Below are 26,048 nucleotides of genomic sequence, written 5' to 3' on the forward strand. Positions count from 1 at the left end.
GTCTTGGTTATCTTTGAACTTTATGATCTTCCTGTCTCACCCTCCTGAGTACTGGAATTACAGACGTGAGCTACTGTTGCAGTTACCTTCTCCTTGCTGGGACAAACACCCAAGCAAAAGCAGCTGATGGGAGGAAAGGGTTCATTCAGACTTACAGTTTCGAGGGGAGCTTCATGGTGGAAGAAGCAGGCTCACTTTAGCATACATCCACAATGGAGAGAGACCTCTGCCAACACCAGCAAGCACATACAGCCTGACTTCAAGCTAGCTGGCTGTACACCTGAGGGCTGGACCCAGGATCCAGCCCCAGAGACATGTCTCTTTCAGCAGGTCTCTGCTGCTGGAGACTTAATTAGGAAGCTTAATCTTAATCAGAAATACCTCAGGCCGTAGGGGCTAAATATTTGCATTCAAACTACCCTAGCCACCATGCCCAGCTTCAGAATTAGCCTTCAAATTCCAGAAAAAATATGTAGATGTAGAAATATTTATCCAAAGGGTTGGGGATTTAGCTCAGTGGGAAGAGTACATGCCTAGTAAGCACAAGCCCCTGGGTTTGGTCCTCAGTGCCAAAAGAAAAAAATAATTATACATGTATGTACCAATGTACATACATCTATCCATTTAAAAAATTACTTTTGTGCTAGAGAGATGGCTTAGCAGTTAAGGCTTGCCTGCAAAACCTAAGGACCCATTTTTGACTCTCCAGATCTCACCTAAGCCAGACACAAGTGTGCAAGGTGACTCATGCACAAGGTGGCATATACGTCTGGAGTTTGATTGCAGTGGCTAGAGGCCCTGGTACGCCAATTCCACCACTCTTTCTCAGTTCTCCTTTTCTCATTAAAAAATAATTACAAAAACAAAGGAAAAATCACTTGAGGCTGTGCTAATGGCTCAGTGGCCAAGAGCCTGAGAGACCACTTGGGTTAGACACCTAAGACCCACATGAATAGCTGGGTGTGGCCTTGTATGCCTGTAACCTCAGTCTTGTAGGGGGAGCAAAGACCTGAGAATCAGTGGAGCTTGCAAAACAACTGGCATCATAAGAGACTGGCTCAAATGAGAATGGTGGAAGAGTGATGGGGTGAAAGATGTTCACTGTGGCTACCATAGGCAAGCGCACCTCACCACAGGCAAGTACATGGGCACCTTATGGGAACATACGTATGCATCCTCTACATACACAAAGGAGAAAAACCTTACTTTTTAATTCTGTCATTCATAAATAACTTGGTATTTTAATATACAGATTCTACCTTTTCCCTTTTTTTTTCTGGTACATAGGTGAATAGGATCTCACTGTATAGCCCAAGCTGTCTTCAAACTCTTTTTTTTTTTCAGGAAACACTTTATTTATTTATTTATTTTTTTTTTAAATTTTTATTAACATTTTCCATGATTATAAAATATATCCCGTGGTAATTCCCTCCCCACCCCCACACTTTCCCATTTGAAATTCCATTCTCCATCATATTACCTCCCCATTACAATCATTGTAATTACATATATACAATATCAACCTATTAAGTATCCTCCTCCCTTTCTTTCTCTACCCCTTATGTCTCCTTTTTAACTTACTGGCCTCTGCTACTAAGTATTTTCATTCTCACACAGAAGCCCAGTCGTCTGTAGCTAGGATCCACATATGAGAGAGAACATGTGGCGCTTGGCTTTCTGGGCCTGGGTTACCTCACTTAGTATAATACTTTCCAGGTCCACCCATTTTTCTGCAAATTTCATAACTTCATCTTTCTTTACCGCTGAGTAGAACTCCATTGTATAAATGTGCCACATCTTCATTATCCACTCATCTGTTGAGGGACATCTAGGCTGGTTCCATTTCCCAGCTATTATAAATTGAGCAGCAATATGTCTTCAAACTCTTGATCCTTTTCCCTCAGCCTCGTAAATGCTAGGATTACAGGTACGTGCCACACAGTCTTAAAATGCATCCAGGGCTGGAGAAATGGCTTAGCAGTTAAGCACTTGCCTGTGAAGGACCCCAGTTCGAGGCTCGATTTCCTAGGATCCACGTTAGCCAGATGCACAAGGGGGCGCACGTGTCTGGAGTTCGTTTGCAGTGGCTGGAGGCCCTGATGCGCCCATTCTCTCTCTTCTCTCTCTCTCTCTGTGTCTCTGTCACTGTCAAATAAATAAATACAAATAAACAAAAAAACTTAAAATACATCAACAAATGTCTAAGAACAAAAGTGGGAGAGTGGGAGTTACAGGTACTCTGTTTTCCTGCCTTGTTTTATGGGAAGGCCCCTTGTATGTCAGTGAATGCAATCTATTTAGTGGTTTAGATTGGAGATTAATTCATTTAACTCCTTTACTGTTATGTGCTTATGTTGTCTCAATTTTCCTGTCTTAAAGAATTTTGTGATACATTCTTTTATGTATGTTTTGTATAGTTAACATGTTTAGTTTTTTAGTATAAATAGGTCAAAAAATACTTTCTTGTTTTTCTGTGTTAGGGATCAGACCCAGGGTCTTGGGCATGCTAGCGAAGTGCTCTGTTGCTGAAATATACCCCAAGCTCTTGGAGAGAGAGGGTGGGAAGCGGGAGAGAATGGGCACACCAGGGCCTCCTATTGCTGTAAACCAACTCCAGGTGCATGTGCATCTGACTTTACATGGGTACTGGGGAATTGAACTCGGACTGTTAGGCTTTGTAAGCAAGTGCCTTTAGCCACTGAGCCATCTCTCCAGCCCAGCCCTTGTGTTTTTTTTTTTCCTCAGTTTTTATTGACATTTTCCATGATTATAAAAACTAGCCCATGGTAATGCCCCACTTTCCCCTTTGAAATTCCATTCTCTATCATATCCCCTCTCCATCTCAATCAGTCTCTCTTTTATATTGATGTCATGATCTTTTCCTCATATTATGATGGTCTTGTGTAGGTAGTGTCAGGTACTATGAGGTCATAGATATCCAGGCCATTTTATGTCTGGAGGGAGCACGTTGTAAGGAGTCCTACCCTTCCTTTGGCTCTTACATTCTTTCTGCTGCCTCTTCCACATTCGACCCTGAGCCTTGGAAGGTGTGATCGAGATGTTAGTCAGTACTCCAGTCACTTCTTTCCAGCACTATGATACCTTCTGAGTCATCCCAAGGTCACTGCCATCTGAAAAGAGAAGATTCTCTACCCAAAGTGAGAGTAGCATTAATATAAGGGTATGAATATTAAGAGAAGTGCTTACTGGGCAGTTTGATAAGCATAGTATATACATTTTCCCAGACATCAGCATATGTTACATGCCTAGGGCTCATGACTACCCCTGTTTTAAGTTTTCAATATCAGGGATGTGTTCCCCCCCCCCCATGGAGTGGGCCTCCAGTTGGTTTCCACCATGACAGACCTGCCACTATTGCACCCGTTGGCTCATTTGGCCTGGCTAGCCAATTATAAGACTTGCAGTGTCCACTGTTGAGTATCTTCACTGGTGGTATCTCTTTCTCCCATTGAACTACATGTCGAATGCCAGCCCTTGGTTTTTGAGACAGTGTCTCACTGTACAGCTCAGGCTGGCCTTTTAATTCCCTATGTGGCCCACCCTGATCTCAAACACCTCATCTTCCTGTCTCTGTGTCCAAGTACTGGGATTGTAGACATATTCCACTGTGTTTGGTTGATGCATACTTATTTTAATAAGCTTTTGAAAACATGCCGAAGTGTCACTCACAGCTCATTGTTACCACAAGCATTTACTGAGTACCTACGTTTGATGTAGTAGGAGCATTATTCAGTTCGCACTCAGAGTGGACACTGAGGAGCCTGGCTGGGTCCATTACAAGGGTGAGAAAATGGAGTAGCAGAGATTGAGTAGACTGTGACAGAACAAGGTTTGAGTTCCATTTGGTGATGACCAGCACTTTTATTCCTTGTACTCAATTGCTGTTTCTTATCACAACCCTATATGTGTGCATAGGTTTTGAGTACATTTTCTTATAAAGTTTGAGTAGTTTTTATCTTTTGAGATTGATTGTTAGCTATGTAGGATGCCAGAGAAATTGTAACTAGATTTTTTTTTCTTACTTTGTTGACTATAGAAAAAAGAAGAAAAGCACCCAGAGATATTTGTGAACTTCATGGAGCCCTGCTATGGCAGCTGCACAGAGAGACAGCATCATTACTACCTCAGTTACATTGAGGAGTGGTGAGCAGAGGGGTATTCTTGGCACTGTCAGGCCATATCTCAGTCATGGTGTTCCAGTAGGAAGTTGTCTGTGTTAGGGAAAGTGCAGACTAAAATGTACTGAATGCTTTTAAGTGTGTGTGTGGGGGGGGGCATTCGAGGTAGGTTCTCACTCTAGCCCAGGCTGACCACTATGTAGTCTCAGAGTGGCCTTGAATTCACAGCGATTCTCCTACCTCTGCCTCCTGAGTGCTGGGATTAAAGGCGTGCGCCACCACACCCGGCCAGAATGCATTTTCAACTGATGCTTAATAGTGTCTTTCTGGCCACTACTACTATTTCCCCATTCTTGGGGTATTCAGGTTGAATATGTACTAATTACAAAATTTGGTGTTCTCAATAATCACAGTGATGACTTAATGAAAATTCTGATTTTTTGTAAAGGTAGGGTCTCGTTGTAGCCCATGCTGACCTGTAATTAACTATGTATCCTCAGGGTGGCTTCAGTCTCATGGCAATCTTCCTATCTCTGCCTTTTAGGGGCTGGGATTAAAAGCATATACCACTACACCTGTCTTATTTGTTTTCGGATTTTAAAAAAAAATTATTTTTTTGAGGTAGTGTCTCTCTATAGAAAAGCTGATCTGGAATTCACTGTGCAGTCTCAGAGTGGTCTCGAACTCATGACGATCCTGCTGCCTCTGCCTTCTGAGTGCTGGGATTAAAGACATGTGCTGCATGCCTGGCTTGTTGGTTTTTTGAGACAACAGTGTCACTAGGTAGCCCAGGCTGACCTCAAACTCATTGTGATCCTCTTGCCTCAGCCTCCCATGTGGTGGAATTATAGGTATCAGCCACCACACTTGGTTTGAAAATGTAAAGAACCTAGTCAAGGATTATCTTTGAGCAGGTTCCCTCCCTTGTTGGGAACTCTGGCTTGATTCTGGCACGTCTCCTTTGTCCTCAAGTGGCAAACTGTGGGTGGGTTTCCCAGGGTTTTCTCTGGGAGCTAAAATGATCAACTAGCAGCCCGATCAGACACTTTACCCTCCCTTATATGTGTGGAGGAAATCCTTACATATGGACCCCTTAGATCCAGTCGGGCCACAGGTGATGACAGGCTTGATGTTACAGCCTTCTGCTTTTCTTCTCAAGGGACTTGGTGCTGGCGGCATCTGCAGCTTCCACGGAAGTTAGCATCCTTGCCCGACAGAGTGATCAGGTAAGCTGCCCTTTCCTGTCACTTAATGTTGTGTGTGTTCTATGTGCTCTTGTCAGTGAGAAACAATGGCTGCCCTTCTTGTGCACAGATATTCTGCCTGCTCACCTGCTCGGCATTTGTACATCATGCTCTGGGTGGTTAGGTGGCCCATGGCCCCCATGAGGCATATGGCCAGAGGGCAGCAGTCTCATTTGCTGGTCTAAATTTGTCTTAGACTGACCTCAGTAACAGCTTCTAGTAGATACTTGTATTATATGTTGAAACAAAAGTGGTCTTTTGCTTCCCCTTTTTATCAAAATAATTTATATACACACTTAAGAAGTCAGAGCTGGGAGCCGGGCGTGGTGGCGCACGTCTTTAATCCCAGCACTCGGGAGGCAGAGGTAGGAGGATCACCATGAGTTCAAGGCCACCCTGAGACTACATAGTTAATTCCAGGTCAGCCTGGACCAGGGTGAGACCCTACCTCGAAAAACCAAAAAAAAAAAAAAAAAAAAAAAAAAAGTCAGAGCTGGGCATGGTGGCGCATACCTTTAATCCCAGAACTTGGGAGGCAGAGGTAGGAGAATTGCTGTGAGTTCGAGGCCATCCTGAGACTCCATAGTGAATTCCAGGTCAGCCTGGGCTAGAGTGAAACCCTACCTCAAAAAACCAAAAAAACCAAACAAACAAACAAACAAAAACAAGTCTAAGAGTAGAGAAGGACTTTACTAAAGAAAAGTTCCACCCTGCCTGTCGTCATGCTCTAGACATGGAGGAGACCATTTTGAACTTGGAAACTTTCTTATGAAAAAAGGATAATTGGGATGGAGAGATGGCTTAGCGGTTAAGGCACTTGGCCTGTGAAGTCTGAGGACTTGTGTTCGACTCTCCTGGTCCCATGTAAGCCAGATGCACAGTGGCACAAGTGTGAAATGTTGCACATGCACACAAGGGGGTGCATGCATCTGGAGTTAATTGCAGTGATTGGAAACCCTGGTGTGTCAATTCTCTCTCTCAGTACAACAACAACAACAAAAGGCCAGTCTGTCGGGCTTTCCTCAAGAAAAAGAAAAGAAAAAAGGATAATCTGCTTCATTACTAGTGATAATTGATCCTAGGCCTCTTGACAATGGCAGAGGCCCTAGCTCCTAGCTGGTTCCATGCTCCTTCCTTTCTGTAGTGGTATGATACTGATTTCTTCTATTTGTTACCTTGTTAAGTTCAGGGGGTATGTGACATCTTTTGCCTTCATTTCATTGATGTCTCTTGATTGATCTTCCTACCTCCCCTTTACTCTAGTGTCTTCTCAGTTGCTAGCCTCTCTGTCCCCTGTTTTTGGTACCCAGACTGCTGCTGTCTTCTTTGTCTTGTAGGTTGTCTTTAAAAGGTAAAATTGGCATGGTTTATGCTTATGTGAGTATGCCATACTTCTTGGCTGAATCCCATAGTATGAATATATGTTTTTCCTTGCCTCAATAGCTTCTGTTTTTCTTCCCTGGTTACTTGTGCACTATTCCTTTCGGATTCTTACTGCCTAGCTGCAAAGACAAAGCTAGACAAAATGTTAGTGGACTTTAAAACTCAGGAGTTGGGTTGGAGAGATAGCTTAACTGTTAAGGTGCTTGCCTGAGAAGTCTAAGGACCAAGCAAGGTTCGATTTCCCAGTACCCATGAAAAGCCAGATACACAAGGTGGTGCATGTGTCTGGAGTTCATTTGCAATGCCTAGAGGCTCTGGCATGACCATTAACCCCCCCTTCTCCTTTCATGAATAAATAAAATATAAAACTCAATAATCATTTGTTGGAAGGAACAGAACCCAGCCGAGAAAATTCAGGTGAGAGGGGAGTGCCTGGAAAGATGTAAAATTTCTCATGGAATGTAAGCAGCAAGATTGCCAGTTTGAGGTATGAGGAAGCCAGGACCTGAGGTTACTTCCTGTCTGTTGGACAAGTGAGCATAGGGCTTAGTGTTTAATGTGGCTATTGGGCTCCTTTCCCATCCCCTCAGGAATTACATAGCTGTGGTGGAAGATGCCTCAGGAAGTGTTGATATAGTCCTTATTCACAAGGCAGGTTTTATACATCAGGAGCAGGTGGAGAAGTTGATTTGGAAAGTTAATCATTTGTGTGCTGAAATACTCATGGCTTTTTGACCTATGTCCCTAGGTAATAGAGCCTCCCAGCAATACAAAGCTAAACCCACTGAAGCATCCTTACTCTTCTCTCCTTTGAACAATGCTGGGAGAAACCAATGCACAGTTTTGGCTCTAGACAGCATACATTTTTCTTTCTGTCTTACCTTTTTTTTTCTCCCCCTTTCTTGTCCAGATAAATTGGGAATCTTGGCTATTGGAGGATTCTAGTCGAGCTGAACTGCCTGTGACAGACAAGAGTGATGACTCTTTGCCGATGGGGGTTGCCATCGATTGTACCAATCAAATAGAAGTTGCCATCAGTGAGTGTTGCATGTTGTTTCCTGCAGAGGTAGCCTTGCTCATAATTGTGAAAACTGAGGGACCAGTTAGACATGTTCACGAAAGTCTACTCTGCTAGGAACTTAACTCAGGACAGCACATCTCTCCTGAAGAGTGATGCAGTGAGTATCACTGTGCTAATTTGTGCTAATTTGGATGGGTATTCATTGATGAAACCACAGCTGAACATGGGTGTGTGTCCCCACATTCTGTAGAGTCAGGTTGAATAGATAACATTGGTAAGGGAGTAAGGCTTACTAAGGGAATGAGACCCTAAGCTGGTACTGCACCCCATTGCTTAGTTAAAGCATGGATAAAAATGTAGAGAATCCAAGGCCATAGATTCTTCCTAGGCCCTGTACATATGCCCTTCTCCTGTGAGGGTTAGCAGCACTGATTTGAAAGGGTAACAGAAGAACTTTTGCCCACTGGTGCTTCACTTTAGAGAGCTGTCCCAGTCAGTCACCAGAGCGCCTGTCCTTTCTCTGGTCAGGTATATTTGATCTCAAGAGCTTCTGTACCCTGATTCTCTTATACATTTCCCATATAGATGAATATGAAGTAGTTTGACTTGTCTTTCTGTGTCTGGCTATGTGTGTAATTCAAGCAAGTACCTTTAACCCCTGAGCCATCTCCTAGTTCCTAGGTGTGTGTTTCAAAGAGCAGTGTTGTCATTTTTATACTAAACCCAACATTTCCTGGAGAAGCCCTATCTTTTTTTTAATCAATAAAAATTAGGTAGATCAATTTATTTTTTTGGATATTTCATAAGTATTTTGAAAGGGCTATTTGACAAATCTCAGCATTAGCTGCCAACTCTATAGACATCTTTAACAAAAAAGGCATTTACTCTTGGCCCTTTAAATACAGGCCGAGTGTCCTATTGCATGACAAATGGTAGAGATGCAGTGACATTTGATGGATAGTGTTAAAAGGAATAAGAGGGTTTCCCACTGCCATGTAGTTGACAAATAACATAGCACACACACACATGAATGGCTGTCACAACCACCAGTGATTTCTACAATGAAGCCCCTAAGTCTACCTACTTAGAAGGCTGAAGACAGTAAAACAGAATCAAAATGTTTTATCTGCAGATGGGCCAAAGAGGTTCCTTGGAACCGTATTACAAGGTGTCATGGTAAGTCAGGGAAGGGGACCTCTGAAGACTGGCAGTGCGTGCTGAGTTCAGTGAGGACAGAGGCTTTTTGTTCAGATCCAGATGCTTCTGAACAGTTGAAGCCGAAAGCTGTGGTATATTGGGCAGCATGGCTAACTCACCAGCCCTTAACACCATTTAGGAAGAGCCAGCAGTGGGAGAGAAGCCCTATCTTGTCAGGGAAGTGCAGAACCTCCTTCTGAATGCTTTGAGCCTAGGGGATTGCAAGGCTGCTGGGTTGTCCCACAGGGCCCAGCAGGACAGTGGTGATCTGATAATGAGAGAAGTTCTCATTAAGTGACTGCTACATGAAAGCCTATGCAGATCTGAATCAGAGAACATGGACGCCAACCCTATTGAGAGGATTCCCTCAAGACCTCTTCTTGTGTAGGGCAGTCTTTCCCTTCCGGGCCCAGGCCTGTAGATTGACTTGACTCTTCTACTGCCCTTGTTTTCTCTTTTGACAGACGATGAAAAGACTCTTCCTCCTGCTCCAGTTCTTCTGTTACTTTCAACAGATGGTGTGCTTTGTCCATTTTATATGATCAATCAAAATCCTGGGGTTAAGTCCCTAATCAAGACCCCGGAGCTGCTCTCAGTGGAAGGAGAGCGACAGTCCAAGTTACCAGGTATGTGCTTCTACTGTGGCAGAAAGGAGTGCCTCAGGCAGCCCAGGAGCTTCTCCAAGAATGAAGATAGTGACAGTTGCATGTGGTCATCCACATGTAGCCAGACTACCTTTGGAAGGCTTTGACTGATCTCTTCCTCAAACCATGCATATCCTGCCTTCCTTTACTCCCCTTCCCCTGTTCATTCTTCAGTGGTTACTAAGGAGAAAAAGGAAGGTCAGCCAGATTGATCCCACAGGTTATTTACCTGAGTTCTCCAGACCTGTTTGGTTGTGGCGATTGGTTTGGCGAATGATGGTGCATGCACTCAGTGAAGTGCCATGTTAACTGCTTATTGCATGTCTGTTGCAAGAAAAGAGCCAGTGAAACATACCACAGAAGAGCACTGTAACATAGTATGTGCATCCAGGTGTGGTGGCTCATGCCTGCAATCCTAGCACTGAGAAGGCTGAGATGTAGAATAATAGCTGAGTTCAAGGCCAGCCTGGGCTACAGAGTGAGTTCCAGGTCAGTCTGGGCTAGAGTGAGACCCTACCGGGAAAAAAAAAAGCCAGGCATGGTGTTGTATGCCTTTAATCCCAGCACTCGAGAAGCAGAGGTAGGAGGATTGTTGTAAGTTTGAGGCCACCCTGAGACTACAGAGTGAATTCTAGGTCTGCTTGAGCTACAGCGAGATCCTACCTTGAAAAACCAAAAAGAAAAGAAAGGGAGAAAATACATATATTGTGTGTGATCCTTTTTTATTGAAAAAAAAAAAAAAAAACTTATATAATATTTGAAAGGTTGGTAGCCAACTCTAGGGGTTCTTTCTGGATGCTGGGAATGTGTAGACCTTATTTTTTCTTGTTTATATTCATTGTCTTTTGGTTTAGTTTTCCTCCTCTTTGAGAACATTCTTTAGGTAGCATCTGTTTATTAGGGAAAACGAGAAAACCCATAATCAAGCAATAGCAACAGTAAGCATTTTGGGATAATTCTCTTAATTCTATGAGTATAGAACTTACATTTTCTTCTTACATGTCTGAAACCTGTGGTGGGGCATATATTTCTCTTAATTCTATAATATAGAACTTATATTTTCTTCTCATATGTCTAAAACCTATGGTATAACCAGTTCCATGTCTAACAAGAACTGTTGGCCTGTAGAGTTAAATGGGTTGGTAACACTTCAGTATATTTTCTTGCTACTCTGTAATATGAAATGAGTTGTCTTAAATAATAAAGCCATTCAGATACTGGGACCCTGCCAGCTGAAGTGTGCACCAAATGATCCCCAGGATACTGACATGTACTTCAGTACTGTGTGTGCTCTTTGATTTGTATTTCTCCGTCATGGTACGCAGTTGCCTGGCCTGTCTGTAACAAGCAGGGTGGCCTGTCAGGCCCACAGCCTGTGGGCACAGTTGTTTATGAGCACTATTCTGCACAAGAGACATGGGTACTAGTCAGTGCTTCAGTACAACCAACAAGGTACTCTATACTGTTAGCCTTTTCTAGAGGTCTTCCTTCTCAGCTGGCACAGAGGTAAAGCTGAGTTCTGCTGAGTGGATAAGGAGAGGTGAAAAGAAGAGATGGCCTGTCTTGACACCTGCCAGGTCTGCTAAGGCCTAGGTTTGGAATCAGCAGCTCCAAGAGTGCTGTATTAAATGACCTGTAGTTCTCATAAATTCATTTTGAATTACAGGAGGAAAATGCCTTATAAGTTCTTTAGGATCTGGCATATATTTTTATATTTAGGGTGGTCTAATGCCTAATGTGTATGGAAGTGATAAATGTCTGTCATTACAAGCAAGCACTTTGAAATGCTGAGCCATCTTGCCAGTCCCCAGTCTCTTTAAAGAAATCATGCTATCTCATGCTGTAAAAGAAGTATTAGCAGAGCAGGCTTGCCTGTATTACATACTTTCATTCAAGAATCAGTTTACTTGGGTGGCTGCCTTCAGAAAATGGTTGCTTGCCTACTTGTAGCCACTATTTCATTGCTTTAAACAGTATCATGAGGACCAGCTCTCATCACAGACAATTTGGAAGAACCCAGGCCAGTTAATATACATAGGAAGTATATTGTTGATTTATTTTTAAGTCTTTAGTTTTTTAGAGAATTAGTGTTTTTCTTTATTATAAAAGTTTGGGAAATAGAGAAAATTCTAAACCTACCACTTCGGAGACATTCTTTACCAGTGTTATTTAAAAAAAAAATTTTTTTTTTGTTATTTTTGTTTGTTTATTTGAGAGGGACAGAAAGACACAGATAGAGAGAGGGAGAGAGAATGGGCACGCCAGGGCCTCTAGCCACTGCAAACGAATTCCAGACGCATGAGCCCCCTTGTGCATCTGGCTAACGTGGGTCCTGGGGAGTTGAGCCTTGAACCGGCGTCCTTAGGCTTCACAGGCAAGTGCTTAACCGCTAAGCCATCTCTCCAGCCCCTTTTCCAGTGTTCTTGCTGGAACAAATTCACAGTTGTATATATTGGCAGGTTCAGTTTAAATTTAAGTTGTAACCTGTTTTAGGTTCTAAGGAGTTTTTATTTTTATTTTAAAAAGTGATTATTTCTGGGCACAATGGCATATGCCTTTAATCTTAGCATGTTGGAGGCAGAGGTGGAAAAATCTGAGTTCAAGGCTAGCATGGGTCTACAGAGTTAGCTCTAGGTTAGCCTATGCTAGAGTGAGACCCTGCCTTAAAAAAAAAGGAGTGATTGTTTAGTGTGCTTGACTTTTAGAGTGTACTGAATATCTTTGCTTTTTCAGATTTTTCTTATAGGCTTTATTCTTAGAGAAGGGTTTAGTGGGCCCATTTTTTATGACTTTAAAAAATTAATTTTAGTTATTTGAGAGAGAGAATGGGTGCACCAGGGCCTCCCGCCACTGTGGACAAACTGTAGACACATGTGCTACCTTGTGCATCTGCTTACTTGGGTACTGGGGAATCGAATATGGGTCCTTAGACTTTGCAGGCTAGTGCCTTAACTGCTAAGCCATCTCTCCAGCCTCTTTATAATTTTTGAGAAATAATGCCAAAATGTTTGTTTTAAATATTTTATTTATTTACTTGCAAGCAGATAGAGAAAGTATAGACATGCCAGGGCCTCCAGCCACTGCAAACAAAGTCCAGGTGCATGTGGTACTTTGTGCATCTGGCTTTATGTGGATAATGAGGAATTGAACTCTGGCCAGCAGAATTTGCAGGCAAGTCGCTTAGCACTGAGCCATTTCCCCAGCCCCCAAAATGTTTTCTAAAATACTTGGTGATGATAAAAAACTTCACATTGACCTTACCTTCCTAGTAACTGGGTGATTTACATGCTTACAGAGACTTTACCTGTCCTGTCACGGGGAATTTACATGCTTACATAGACTTTGCCTGTCCTGTCACGGGGGATTTACATGCTTACAGAGACTTTACCTGTCCTGTCATGGGGGATTTACATGCTTACATAGACTTTGCCTGTCCTGTCACGGGGGATTTACATGCTTACATAGACTTTGCCTGTCCTGTCACGGGGGATTTACATGCTTACAGAGACTACCTGTCCTGTCACAGGGGACTTACATGTTTCAAATTTTTAAAATACTTCATTATAATTTATGTATTTTTTATGGATTAGCTTCCAGCTTAATAGTCATTATACCTTAAATGTTTTATATCCAAATTTATTTTTTTTAATTCTTAAATTTAAAAAATTATGTGGGAGAAAGAGGCAGAGAGGGGGATATGGGGTGAGAGAGATTGAGAAAGAGAGAAAGAATTGGCATACTAGAGCATCCAGCCACTGCAGATGAACTCCAGATGCATGTGCACCTTGTTCATCTGGCTTATGCGGGTCCTAGGGAGTCAAACCTGGGTCCTTTGGCTTTACAGGCAAGTGCTTTAACTGCTAAGACATCTCTCCAGCCCTATGTTAGTTTTTTAAAAATATAAAACTTTCTGGGCTGGAGGTATTGCTTAACAATTAAGGTGTTTGCCTACCAAGCCAAAGGACCCAGGTTCGATTCCCAGGACCCATGGTAGCCAGATGCACAAGGAGGTGCAAACATCTGGAGTTTGTTTGCAATGGCTGGAGGCCATGGTGTGCCCATTCTCTCCCTCTCTCTCTGTCTCTTTGTAAAATAAATAAATAAATCTTTCTGTCATTTGCTACCTCTTACTTACTTTACCAAATCTAAGTAATTCTCTTTTTTTTTTACTTTATGTTTTGAGGTAGGGTCTCACTCTAGCCCAGGCTGATCTTGAATTCACTGTATAGTCTCAGGCTAGCCTAGATCTCATGGTGATGCTCCTACCTCTGCCTCCTGCTTGCTGGGATTAAAGGTGTGCACGACCACGCCTGGCTCCTAAGTAATTCTTACACAATCAAATCTTAATTTTCTTGGTTTTATTATTTTTTTATTTTATTTTTCGAGGTAGGTTCTCACTCTAGCTCAGGCTGACCTGGAATTCACTATGGAGTCTCAGAGTGGCCTTGAACTCAGGGCGATCCTCCTACCTCTGCCTCCCAAATGCTAATTTTTTTTTTTTTTAAATTTATTTGAGAGACTGAGAAAGAGGCAGAAATAGAAAGAGAATGGGCATGCCAGGGCCTCTAGCCACTGCAAACAAACTCCAGATACATGTGCCTCCTATGCATCTGGCTTACATGGGTACTGGGGAATTGAACCTGGGTCCTTAGGCATTACAGGCAAACACCTTAACTGCTAAGCCATCTCTCTAGCCCCAAGCCCTCAAATTTCACTTTTCTAATTTATTTATTTAGGTAGGGTCTCACTGTAGCCCAGGCTGACCTAGAACTCAGGATCCTCCTACCTCAGCCTTCTGAGTGCTGCGATTAAAGGTGTGAGCCATCAAGTCCAGCTCTTTTTTATTTATTTATTTTTATTTTTGCTTATTTGAGTGAGAGAGTATGGGTTTGCCAGGGCCTTTTGCTGCTGCAAATGAACTCCAGTTGCTTTTGCCACTTTGTGCATCTGGCTTTATGTGAGCACTGAGGAGGCAAACCTGGGCCAACAGGCTTTGTAAACTGTTTAACCACTGAGCCATCTCCCCAGCCCCAATATTAATTCTCTCTCTTTCTCCTTTTCTTTCTGTTTTGGGTTTTCAAAGTAGATTCTTGCTGTAGCCCATGTTGACGTGGAATTCACTAGGTAGTCTCAGGGTAGCCTGGAACTCCTCCTACCTGTGCCTCCCAAGTGCTGGGATTAGAGGTATACACCATCACACCCATCCCCCCCTCCAGTCTTTCTTTCTTTCTCTCTTTCTCTCTTTCTTTCTTTCTTTCTTTCTTTCTTTCTTTCTTTCTTTCTTTCGTTCTTTCTTTCTCTCTCTCTCTCTCTCTCTCTCTCTCCCCCCTCCCTCCCTCCCTCCCTCCCTCCCTCTTTCCCTCCCTCACTCCCTCCCTCTCTCTCTCTCTCTCTCTCTCTTTCTTTCTTTCTTTCCTTTTTCTTTTCTTTAGAGATAGAGAGAATGGTTGTGCCAGGTCCTCTAGCCACTGCAAATGAACTCCAGACACATGTGCCACCTTGTGCACAATTCCTGGGGTATTAAATCTTGGTTCTTTGGCTTTGCAGGCAAGCACCTTAACCACTAAGCCATCTCTCCAGCCCTCCTCCTTTTTTTTAAGCTATGGTCTCACTGTATAGCTCCAATCTAGCCTCAACTTCACAGTGACCCTCCCACCTCAGCTTGACTTAGTGCTAGGATTAAAGCCACCAGACCCAGAAAGAAAAAAACCCAAAACTTTTTTAAATCACTTGCGAATTTATGAACTAGCTTAAGCTGCCAATTCACTGTACATTCTTTACTGTTTTTCCCCTCTTTGAGATATATGTATCTGAGTGCTTTTATTTATAGTACATATCTTTAACCCATCTGCAGTTGATTTTAAAGACTATTTTGAGGTGGGAACCTGAGCTAGTTTTTCCTGGTAATTGATGAAGTAATGCAGGATAATTTACTTGCCACTGTTTGGTGATGCCATAGCACCACTGTGTTTCTCTGTAGTATCCTTTGGGTGTCCAGGGAGCCCTACTAGCTGAAAGTCCTCCATTGCCTTCAGAGTTTCCATCTTATCCTATGGAATGCTTTCCATAGAAAGTCCAATATCATCTCTGTCACATCTTTTTTTTTTTTTTTTCGTCTTATACTTGGACCAGTTCCAGTTTCATCTAACCACAACCCTTTCTCACTTGCTTCCTGTCTTGTGGACCTATAGGGTCATGGGATTAACTTTTTTCTTCCTTTTTCTCTTTGGTTTTCATTGCAGAAAGTATTTCCTCCACCCCAGCGTGCTCTCCAGCCCAGCCAAAACTTGATGCCTTAGCAGCTGCAGCCCCTTCCTCCCTTGGACCCATGTCCACTGCTGCTCCTATCGCCACTTTCCCCTTGTCCTCTGCTGGGGGCACCCCTGCTGTGTTTTCCTTTGGCTCTTCATCCTTGAAGCCATCTGCTGCTGTTACAGGGGAGCCCTCTCCATATCCCACTGCTTCTGACAATCCCAGAGCAGCCCAGGGCTCTGGCGCCTCTACTTTTTCTTTTGTCCCTCGTCCAAAAACTGCCCTGGCCCCCACCCCAGCAACACCCCCCATGGCCCCATCTGCTGCTTCCTTCTCCTTTGGCTCCTCAAGTTTTAAGCCCACCCTGGAAAGCACACCAATATCAGTTGCTCCAAATACAGGAATGAAGCCCTCCTTCCCATCCTCTTCTGTCAAGGTCAACCTTAGTGAAAAGTAAGTCACTTTGAATGTTTGATTCTTTGGTGGGATGGGTAGACATACTCTGTATTATTTGTTGACAGTTGATCACTGTTAGTGGTTACTAAACAGTTGTTTATGGTTTTTTTTCCCCTGAAATAGATACTTATAAATGGGAATCCAACCAGTGTTGGTTTACTTTAGCATTCTTAAAGAGTATTTTCAAAATTAATTAATTAATTTTTCATTTTTTTAATTTGTTTAATTTATTGGCAAGCAGAGAGAAAGGGGAATGGGAATGGACATACCAAGGCCTCTTGCCACTGCAAATGAATTCGTGCATGTGCTACTTTGTGCATCTGGCTTTACGTGGGTACTAGAGCATTGGTCCCAGGCATCAGGCTTTGCAAGCAAGTGCCTTTAAGTGCTGAGCCATCTCCCCAGCTGTATTTATTTATTTAAGGGGCTAGAGAGTGGTTAAGGTGGTTGCCTGTGAAGCCTAGGGACTTAAGTTCTGTTCCCCAGATCCCGTGTAAGCCAGATACACCTGGTGATGCATGTGTGTGGAGTTCATTTACAGTGGCTACAGGCCCTGGTATGTCCAGTTTTTCTCTCTGTGTCATAAAATAAATAAAAATAAAATATTTTTTAAAACTAGTTTTGCATAGAGATAGGAGATACTCCTTATTTTCAAAAGTAAATCATAATTCTGGAAAAGAAATGACTCCCTTTTGTAGTCTTTTCCTCTTGTCCACCCTTGACTCTTTTAACTGTTTTTCTATACAACTACCAAGGTGTCTTTCACAGTTGTGGGCACATGGGGTGACTCTCCTGCCCAACAGTCTCATTGTTTTTCAAGTACAATCCAAGCCTGTTAGCATTGTATCCAGTTTCCTCCAGATCTGGTTCCATCTAGCTTGCTCATATTTTATTTACCTTCTGTTCTCTCCAGTGGACTGAGCCTCTTGAGGTAGTACTCCCTTTTCTTACAGCCACTGAGGGCTAGTACTTGGGCCATAATCCTCTGTGCTGTCTCTTGTTGCACTCAGTATGTGTTGCAGTAACCATATACCATCATTATTAGAATCAAATCGACAAAGAAACTTCACTAAAGCCACTTCTAAGTGTTACATGGTGGTGGCTACACTGAAGTTTATCTGACAGTCGCCTAGGGCTAGATGCCCAGCTTGTTCAAGCTTGTCCTTATGTGGAATTGTCTTTATATTCACCTGGACTGTAATACCCTAGAGATGTGACTTGCTTGCTTTTCTTGCATTTTTTTTTTTCATTCTCCAAACACATGGTCACCTCCCAAAAAAGTTCTCAGAATTGCTCCACCCTTTCTTTTACTTAGCTTGATATACTAGAAAGTAAATATTTCATATTGTAAACTTTATCCCTAAGTGATTAACTGATATTTTAGTTGATTAGTTTATTCCTACATTAGCAAGCGAGAATTTTTTTTTTTTTGTACCTTCCCCTTCTGTCTGTAACTAGTAAGCAACACATTTGTTTTCTGAAGATAGTGAAGTATGGGTGGTTATTCTTTGATGACAATGCTCATGATGAGTGTGAAAGAGTGTTATGACAGGCTAGTGTGACATGGCTGCACTGTCATTTCCAGGTTCACCACTGTGGGCTCCTCTGCTCCTGTCCATAGCTCACATAGCTCCCCGAGTATGCCCTCGATGATGCCATTCTCTTCTTCCTCCAAGCCGGCCGCTTCTGGACCACTCAGCCATCCCACACCTCTCTCAGCACCATCTAGTTCCATGCCTTTGAAGCCTTCTTTCTCTCCCTCGTCAGCAGGTACGATGAAATAAACAGCTTTCACCATCAGCCCTCCCTTCTCTGATCAACAGGTTTCATTGTGTTAAGATGGCCTTGAATACCTGTTCCTCCATCCTCCTCCCAGATGGTGGAATTGCAGGTGTATACCACCACACCTGGTTTATGCAGTGCTTGGGTGTGGGAATGGAATCCATTGCTTTGTGCATGCTAGGCAAGCATTCTGCCAACTGATTCACACCCATAGCTCCCCAATAACATTCTTTTTAAAAAAATATTTTGTTTATTTGCCAGAGATGGGGAGAGAGACAGAAGAGCAGCTACAGAGAATAGGTGTGCCAGGATCTCCAGCACTGCAAACAAGCTCCAGATGCATGTGCCATCTTGTGCATCTGGCTTATGTCGGATTGGGGAATTGAATCTGGGTCCTTAGGCTTTGACAGCAAGCACCTTACCCACTAACCCATCTCTCCAGCTCCCCCACACCTCCATAACATTCTTTTAGGAGCCAGTTATGGATCATACAATATATTGTTTTTCTCTCTTTGTGTCATTTAATTTCATTAATATTTGTGAAGAAGTTAGGCCAGTGATTTGGGTACCATCCCAGTTTGGATTTGACTGTTTGAGCATGATAGGGTACAGGTTAAAGATTTGGGGCAGTCATACCAAACAGATTATCTGTATGTATCACATTGCCTCTGTTCATTGTACCTGACAGAGATGGTGCCAGCTTTGCAGTCATGGGGAAGATGGGATTTGGGATGGGGCTGGGAACTCATTCTAGTCTTCTGGTTTTATACTTTGAACCCCAGCTCCTAGAGGTACATCCAGAACCTTTGTGGGAAGTAAGAGTATGGCCCTGCACATGAATGCATGTGATTCTTACTAGAAGCAGTTCAGGTTTATCTGAGTTATAAAAGTATTTCACATCTGAAACTTTAACGTATGTTTTCTCAGTATCGTAGAGCAGCAGTGGGCATCACTGGTTTTCGTTTGGTTTGAAACAGAAGTCTCACAGGATGACCCAAGCTGGACTAGAACCTGATATATAGCTCCAGAAGACTTTGAACTCAAAATCCTCCCTGCTTTTGCTTCCTGAGTGCTGGTGTCACCAGGCATGATTTGGTTATGCTTCTTTAATAAAGATTGTAAAAGTGGAGTCTGGGACAATATATTGCTTGCTTTCTTAGGTTTAGGTAAAGAAGCTTAGGGTGGGAGAAATGATAGGAATGATTACTGTGTTGTAACTGACTTCTTGGGAAGATGCCTCAGCAATTAAAGGCCTTGCTTGCAAAATCTACTGGCCTGGTTTTGGTTCCCCAATAACCACATAAAGTCCAATGTACAAAGCATACATCTGGAGTTTGTTTGCAGAAATAAGAGATCCTGGGGCGCCTATATCACTTGTTCTCTCTCTCCCCAAATAAATAAGTACATAAGAAGAATTTTTTAAAAACTGATTTCTTATGCTGTTAAAACCAACAGGCCGACCTACTCAAGGTGGTCCAAGTCCAGTGCCCTCCATGGTACAGAAATCACCCAGGATAATCCCTCCAATGGCAAAGTCCAGCTCTCCTCAGGTATGCTTACAATCACTTAACATATGAGTGCTTGTTAATTTATCACTTTATTTATTTATTTATCTATTTATTTATTTATTTATTGGTTTTTCGAGGTAGGGTCTTTAGCTCAGGCTGACCTGGAATTCACTTTGGTTGGTCTCGAATTCATGGCAATCCTCCTATCTCTGCCTCCTGAGTACTGGGATTAAAGGTGTGTGCCACCATGCCTGGCTTAATTTATCACCTTTAAGTGTGTATGTTAAGAACACATGTCTTCATGTTTAAAATGGAGATATGGTTGTATACTCATAAAAACTTTATTTCAACTCTAAAAAATGTTTTAAAAATATTTATTATTTATGAGAGAGAGAAGGGCAGACAGACAGACAAAGTGGTCGCACCAGGTCCTCTAGCCACTGCAGATGAATTCCAGATACATGCGCCATCACGTGTATCTGGCTTATATGAGTTGTGGAGAATCAAACCTGGGTCCTTAGGCTTCACAGGTAAACACCTTAACCACTAAGCTATCACTCCAGCCCTATTTCAACTTGTTAACTGACATAATTTATATAGACAAAAGTGCACATAGTATTTGTATACCTCAGAGATTGTTGTCAATGGAACAGACTTTGGTCATTAGCATGCCTCCTTTAAGGAGAACATTATTAGGAACCCAGAACTCTTAGTCTTTATCCTTCCTGAAGGGCACTTCCTGTCTTGATATCTAATAGCAGCATAGATAAATTTAGCCTGTTGTGTTAGTTTCCATCAAATGGAATCATGAGATGCATTTTGTTTGTTTTTGTGAGGTAGGGTCTCACTCTAGTCCAAGCTGACCTGGAATTTACTATGTAGTCTCAGGCTGGCCTCAAATTTATAATCCTCCTACCACTGCCCAAGTGCTGGGATTAAAGGTGTGTGACACCATGCCTGGCATTTATGCTTTCTTAAAATATGCTGTTGTGCACAGTGATGTTCACAGGATTATTCTGTATCATCTTGCCTCATGGAATTCATTGTGTGCTTTTCCCATTCCTGCTGCCTAGGATTCCTTGTTGGAGGAGTTTCCAGCTTAAGTCCTTATGAGTAGTGTTGCCCTGACTATTGCAGGTGATGTCTTCTGGTGAACATATGCGCACATTTGTTGGGCTTATGCCTCGGCATGGAGTTGCTAGGTCATAGGTTGTGCACATCCTCCTCTAGCAGATTCCCGCAAGGAGCATATGAGTCTCCACTCTTCCCACATCATTACTAGTCTTGTTATTTTTCATCTTTTGTGATACTTTGTGTTTTTTATTTTATGTTTCTATAAGAAGCAAAAAATTAAGCTGTATTTCATATGATTTTTAACTATTTGGATATTTTCTTTTTATTTTTAAATATATTTTATTTATTTATTTATTTATGAGGGAGAGAAACAGGTGGGGTGGGTGGGAGAGAATGGGTGTGCCAGGATCTCCAGCCACTGCAAACGAACTCCTGATGTGTGCGCCCCCTTGTGCATCTGCCTTCTGTGGGTCCTGGAGAATCAAACCAGAATCCTTTGGCTTTGCAGGCAAATGCCTTAACCTCTAAGCCATCTTTCCCACCCTGGATATTTTCTTTATATAGTCTCATAGTTTTCTGTTGAGTAGTCTATCTTCTTCATGGATGTTTTTGTGTGTATGCTGGGAATTGAATTTTGGGTTTTATGCTTATTTAGCATGCATTCTACCACTGCTGTGTGCCCCAAGATCCAGTTATTTCTGGGAGACACACTCTCTCTCTCTTCCCCCTCTCTTTCTCACATAGCACACCAAAGCAAATATAATTACTTTGTCTTTGAATTGCCTACCATGATTCCTTTGGATGAATATAGGTTCTTAGTGCAATTGAATATATATATATTTTTCTTTATTTTGTTGGGGATCAAACCCAGGGCTGTCAGTATATTAGGCAAACTCTCAACCACTGAACTACAATCCTTACCCAGTTTTTCTCTCTAATGATTAATGCTTTTCATGTCTTATTTTAGAAATCTTCTTACTCTAAACTCAAAGATATTTTCCTACTTTCAAACACAAGCCTTATCATTTTATCGTATTTGAGTTGTAGTTATCATCTCAGCTTGTTTTTATAGCTTTAATGAATATAGAGATATCTGTCAGTTGCCTACCTCACTTGTGTCTGTTCAGATGGCAGCCTTGAGGGAGGGCTGTCCTGGTTCTTTACATTGTCCTGCTCCCTCGCCAGTTGGAATCATACAACATGTTTCTTATTATCTATCTTGCTTCTGAGTGGGAACATAATATCTTCACCTTTTTGCACGATATAGAACATGTCCAGTGCAAAGTGGATACTTAGGAATACAGTTCACAGAATGCATGATGTGTAAACACTGACGTATGCAGGTGTTGCTCCTGTGACAGGCACTGCTGCACTTGTGTCTGGAAACTTAACTTGGGATATAAAATCCGTCTTTGTTTGGTCTTAAACTTTTGTTGTTGTTTGGTTTGGTTTTTCAAGGTAGGGTCTCACTCTAGCCTAGGCTGGCCTGGAATTCACTATGCAGACTCAGGGTGGCCTTGAACTCATGGTGATCCTCCTACCTCTGCCTCCCAAGTGCTGGGATTAAAGGTGTGTGCCACCATACTCAGCCTTATAAAATCCAGTTTTAATCTTTTGTTTTTCATTTCAGGTGAAGTCACTTCCGCCTCCTGTCACAGAAAAACAGGGACATCAGTGGAAAGATACAGATCCTGTGATGGCTGGAATTGGGGAGGAGGTAAACCTGTTGCCTGGGGATTTTTCTGAAAGTGAGACTGTAGTGGTTCTGAGTACAGACACCTGAATGATCATTTACCTTAGCACCCACCTGACCTGACCCTGGAGCTTGCACTGGTTAAGTATGAAATGGCCCTGAGTACAGCCACCTACATGACCATTTAACTCCAGCCTGACCTGGCCCAGGAGTTTGTGTTGCGAGTGGGGCAGTGGTGCTGTTACTGATGCCACTTACCATCTTGTTTTCTTCCTCCTGGGCTCTTGCAGATCGCACACTTCCAGAAAGAACTGGAGGAGTTGAAGGCCCGGACAGCTAAAGCCCGTTTCCAGGTGGGCACTGCAGAGGAGATGAAGATGCTGCGGACAGAGGCAGATGACTTGCACACCTTCCTCTTGGAGATTAAGGAGACCACAGAGGTTTGTGTCCCTGGGTATTTTCCTGAGAAGAGGTGGGTCTCCCTGGAGTAAATCCCTCTGCTCTTCAAGGACTTTCAGTGCTATTGTTGGCATACAGAGTGGTTTCCTAGGACTCACTGAATTCCGTCCTACCTTCAGGGCTTAAAACATAGGGAAAGTGATCCTCACTTTTCAATGTTTCTGTGTTCTCTTCTGTATACGAAGTGATACTTTACACCACTTTAACACATAGCACTCCATACAATTTTATTATAGTTAATCTATTAGATATTTGAGAATATGCTGTTCTTAATAGCATCAGGTTATAAAACCAATTTATTTTGAAATACATATTCAGTACAAAATTTAAAATATTTATTGCTTACATATTACTTACTGATGACTCCCACTACTGCTTACTCTGCCTGGCACTAACTATACTGAACACTTTACAGCAGGATTATATCACTGAGTCCTTACAACTTTTCTGTGTGGGCATACTGTTATCCTCTCTCCCTGCAGCTCAGGGAAGGGGGGCTTAGAATTTTGAAGGTCCCCTTTCAGAATGATGGTACCAGGATTCATTTCAGGCTGTCCAGACTTCTGATCTTAAACACCATGCTCAGGAAGAATTAGTCTCGGGGTGTCAGAATGACTGTCTTCAGTAGCTGCGTGGGTGCAGTCTATTCTTCTTTCCACATTGCAGTTATCAGGACAATAAGTAATTTTAAAAAGGGGAGGGGCATTATAGCTTTACAAGCAGTGAAGAATTTTTACTGTGACCATGAGATACTGTTGTGTTAAATATTTGTGGAACTCTACCTTCCTTCATCCACATGGAGAATTTATTTGTAGGCAGTACCGTTTTTATATCAGTACATCTTTGTGCCTTTTCTAGTCTCTTCACGGAGACATAAGTGCTCTGAAAACAACTTTACTGGAGGGATTTGCTGGAGTTGAAGAAGCCAGAGAACAGAACGGAAGAAATAATGACTCTGGGTACCTCCATCTGCTTTACAAAAGGCCACTGGACCCCAAGAGCGAGGCTCAGCTACAGGTAGGAGAAGCTGTATAGACAATTTTAAAGCCACCTCATGTAGCTACTGCTGTTTTGCTGTATAAGCCTGGATGATCACCCCTTACAAAGCTGTTGATTTTCTACTAATAATTTACCTCACTTTTCATAAACTTCCTTACCAGTAGCAAAGAAAATGTTAAAGCTTTTTGTTCATTTTTTTAAAAATTTCTTTTTTTCTTTTTGTTTTTTTTTTCAAGGGAGGGTCTCACTCTAGTCCAGGCTGACCTGGAATTCACTGTGTAGTCTCAGGGTGGTCTTGAACTCATTGCAATCCTCCTGCCTCTGCCACCCTAGTGCTGGGATTAAAGGTATGTGCCACCATGCCTAAATTTATTTTCTTAAATTTAAAAAATTTATTTATCTGTTTGAGACAGAGAGTATATGAGTATGCCAGAGTATCTTGCTGCTATAAACAAATTCCAAATACATGTTCCATTTTATGACTCTTACTTTATATGGATATTGAGAATTAAACCTGGACCCCCAGACCTTAGAAGGTAGCACCTTAGCCACTGAGCAATCTCCCTAGGCTCTTTTTTTTTTTTGAAGCAAGCCTAACAGACTGGCCTTTTCCTAAATGGGGGGTCAGGGAGAGAATTGGCACACCAGGGCCTCTAGCCACTGCAGTTGAATTCCAGACATGTGCATCTCCTTGTGCTCATGTGAGACATTGTATGCTTGTCTCACTGTCTGGCTTACATGGGACCTGGAGAGTCGAACATGGATCCTTAGGCTTCGCAGGCAAGCACCTTAACCACTAAGTCATCTTTCCAGCCTATTTTTAAAATTTTATTCATTATTTATTTGAGAGAGAGAAAACATGGGTCCTCCAGGGCTTCTAGCCACTGCAGACAAACTCCAGACATTTGTGCCACTTTGTGCATCTGGTTTTATGTAGGTACTAGGTAATTAAACCAGGGTCCTTTGGCTTTGTAGGCAAGTGCCTCAACCGTTAAGCCATCTATCTCTCTAGTGTTCCCTAGCCTCTTTTTTTTTTTTTTTTTTTCAATTTTTATTAACAACTTCCATGATTATAAAAAAAATCCCATGGTAATGCCCCCCATCCACTTTCCCCTTTGGAATTCCATTCTCCATAATATCCCCTCCCCTTCTCAGTCACTCTCTTTTATGTTGATGTCATGATCTTTTCCTCCTCTTATGATGGTCTTATGTAGGTAGTGTCAGGCACTGTGAGGTCATGGACCATTTTGTGTCTGGAGGGAGCATGTTTTAAGGAGTCCTACCCTTTGGCTCTTACATTCTTTCCCACCTCTTCCGCATTAGACCCTGAGCCTTGGAAGGTGTGATAGAGATATTACAGTACTTACTACTGCAGTCCCTTCTTTCCAGCACCATGATGGCTTCTGAGTTGTCCCAAGGTCACTGCCATCTGAAAAGAGAAGATTCTCTACCAAACATGAGAGTAGCATTAATATATGGGTATGAACATTAAGAGAAGTGCTTACTGGGCAGTTTGATACACAAAGTATATACATTTAGCCAGACAGTAGCAGACGTTACACCCCTAGGGCTTATGACTGCCCCTGTTTTAAGTTTTCAGTATCAGGATGTATTCCCTCCCATGGAGTAGGCCTCCAGTCCAATCAGTTGGTTTCTACCATGATAGAGTGCCACTATTGCACCCGTTGGCTCATTTGGCCTGGCTGGCCAAATATAAGGTTTGCAGTGTCCACTGTTGAGTATCTTCACTGATGATTTCTCTTTCTCCCATTGAACTGCATGCAGAATGTCCCTAGCCTATTTTTAAAATTTTACTTGAAAAAAAAATCAGGACTGGAGAAATGGCTTAGTGGCTAAGACGCTTGCCTGCAAAGCCAAAGGACCTCAGTTCAATTCCCCAGTACCCATGTAAGCCAGATGCACAAGGTGGCACATGCATCTGGAGTTCATTTGCAGTGGCTGGAAGTCCTGGCGCACCCATTCTCTATCTCTCACTCTGCCTCTTTCCCTCTCTCAAATAAATAAAATAATAATAATAATAAAATACTTAAAAAAATTCAAGCCGCTCATGGTGGTACACACCTTTAATCCCAGCACTCGGGAGGCAGAGGTAGGAGGATCACAGAGAGTTTGAGGACACCCTGAAACTACATAGTGAATTCCAGGTCAGCCTGAGCTAGTATGAGACCCTACCTTG

General features: G+C 42.5%; 1 protein-coding gene across 6 annotated transcripts in view; it reads left to right on the forward strand.

The window, feature by feature from the left end:
* The window catches only part of Nup214 (nucleoporin 214), a 110,258-nt gene that overhangs the window by 15,452 nt on the left and 68,758 nt on the right, over nt 1-26,048 (forward strand). For 5 of the 6 annotated variants that reach the window (XM_045149919.1, XM_045149901.1, XM_045149926.1 and 2 more), the window contains exons 8-17: nt 4,058-4,164; nt 5,299-5,365; nt 7,677-7,803; nt 9,449-9,610; nt 15,871-16,333; nt 17,922-18,106; nt 19,574-19,668; nt 22,331-22,417; nt 22,684-22,833; nt 23,711-23,869. In XM_045149919.1, coding sequence (XP_045005854.1) covers nt 4,058-4,164; nt 5,299-5,365; nt 7,677-7,803; nt 9,449-9,610; nt 15,871-16,333; nt 17,922-18,106; nt 19,574-19,668; nt 22,331-22,417; nt 22,684-22,833; nt 23,711-23,869 — 1,602 coding nt within the window. The remainder of the gene's footprint in view (nt 1-4,057; nt 4,165-5,298; nt 5,366-7,676; nt 7,804-9,448; nt 9,611-15,870; nt 16,334-17,921; nt 18,107-19,573; nt 19,669-22,330; nt 22,418-22,683; nt 22,834-23,710; nt 23,870-26,048) is intronic. The other variant, XM_045149934.1, reaches the window with a different exon arrangement.

This window comes from Jaculus jaculus, chromosome 1, assembly GCF_020740685.1.
Source record: "Jaculus jaculus isolate mJacJac1 chromosome 1, mJacJac1.mat.Y.cur, whole genome shotgun sequence".
Classification (NCBI taxonomy): domain Eukaryota; kingdom Metazoa; phylum Chordata; class Mammalia; order Rodentia; family Dipodidae; genus Jaculus; species Jaculus jaculus.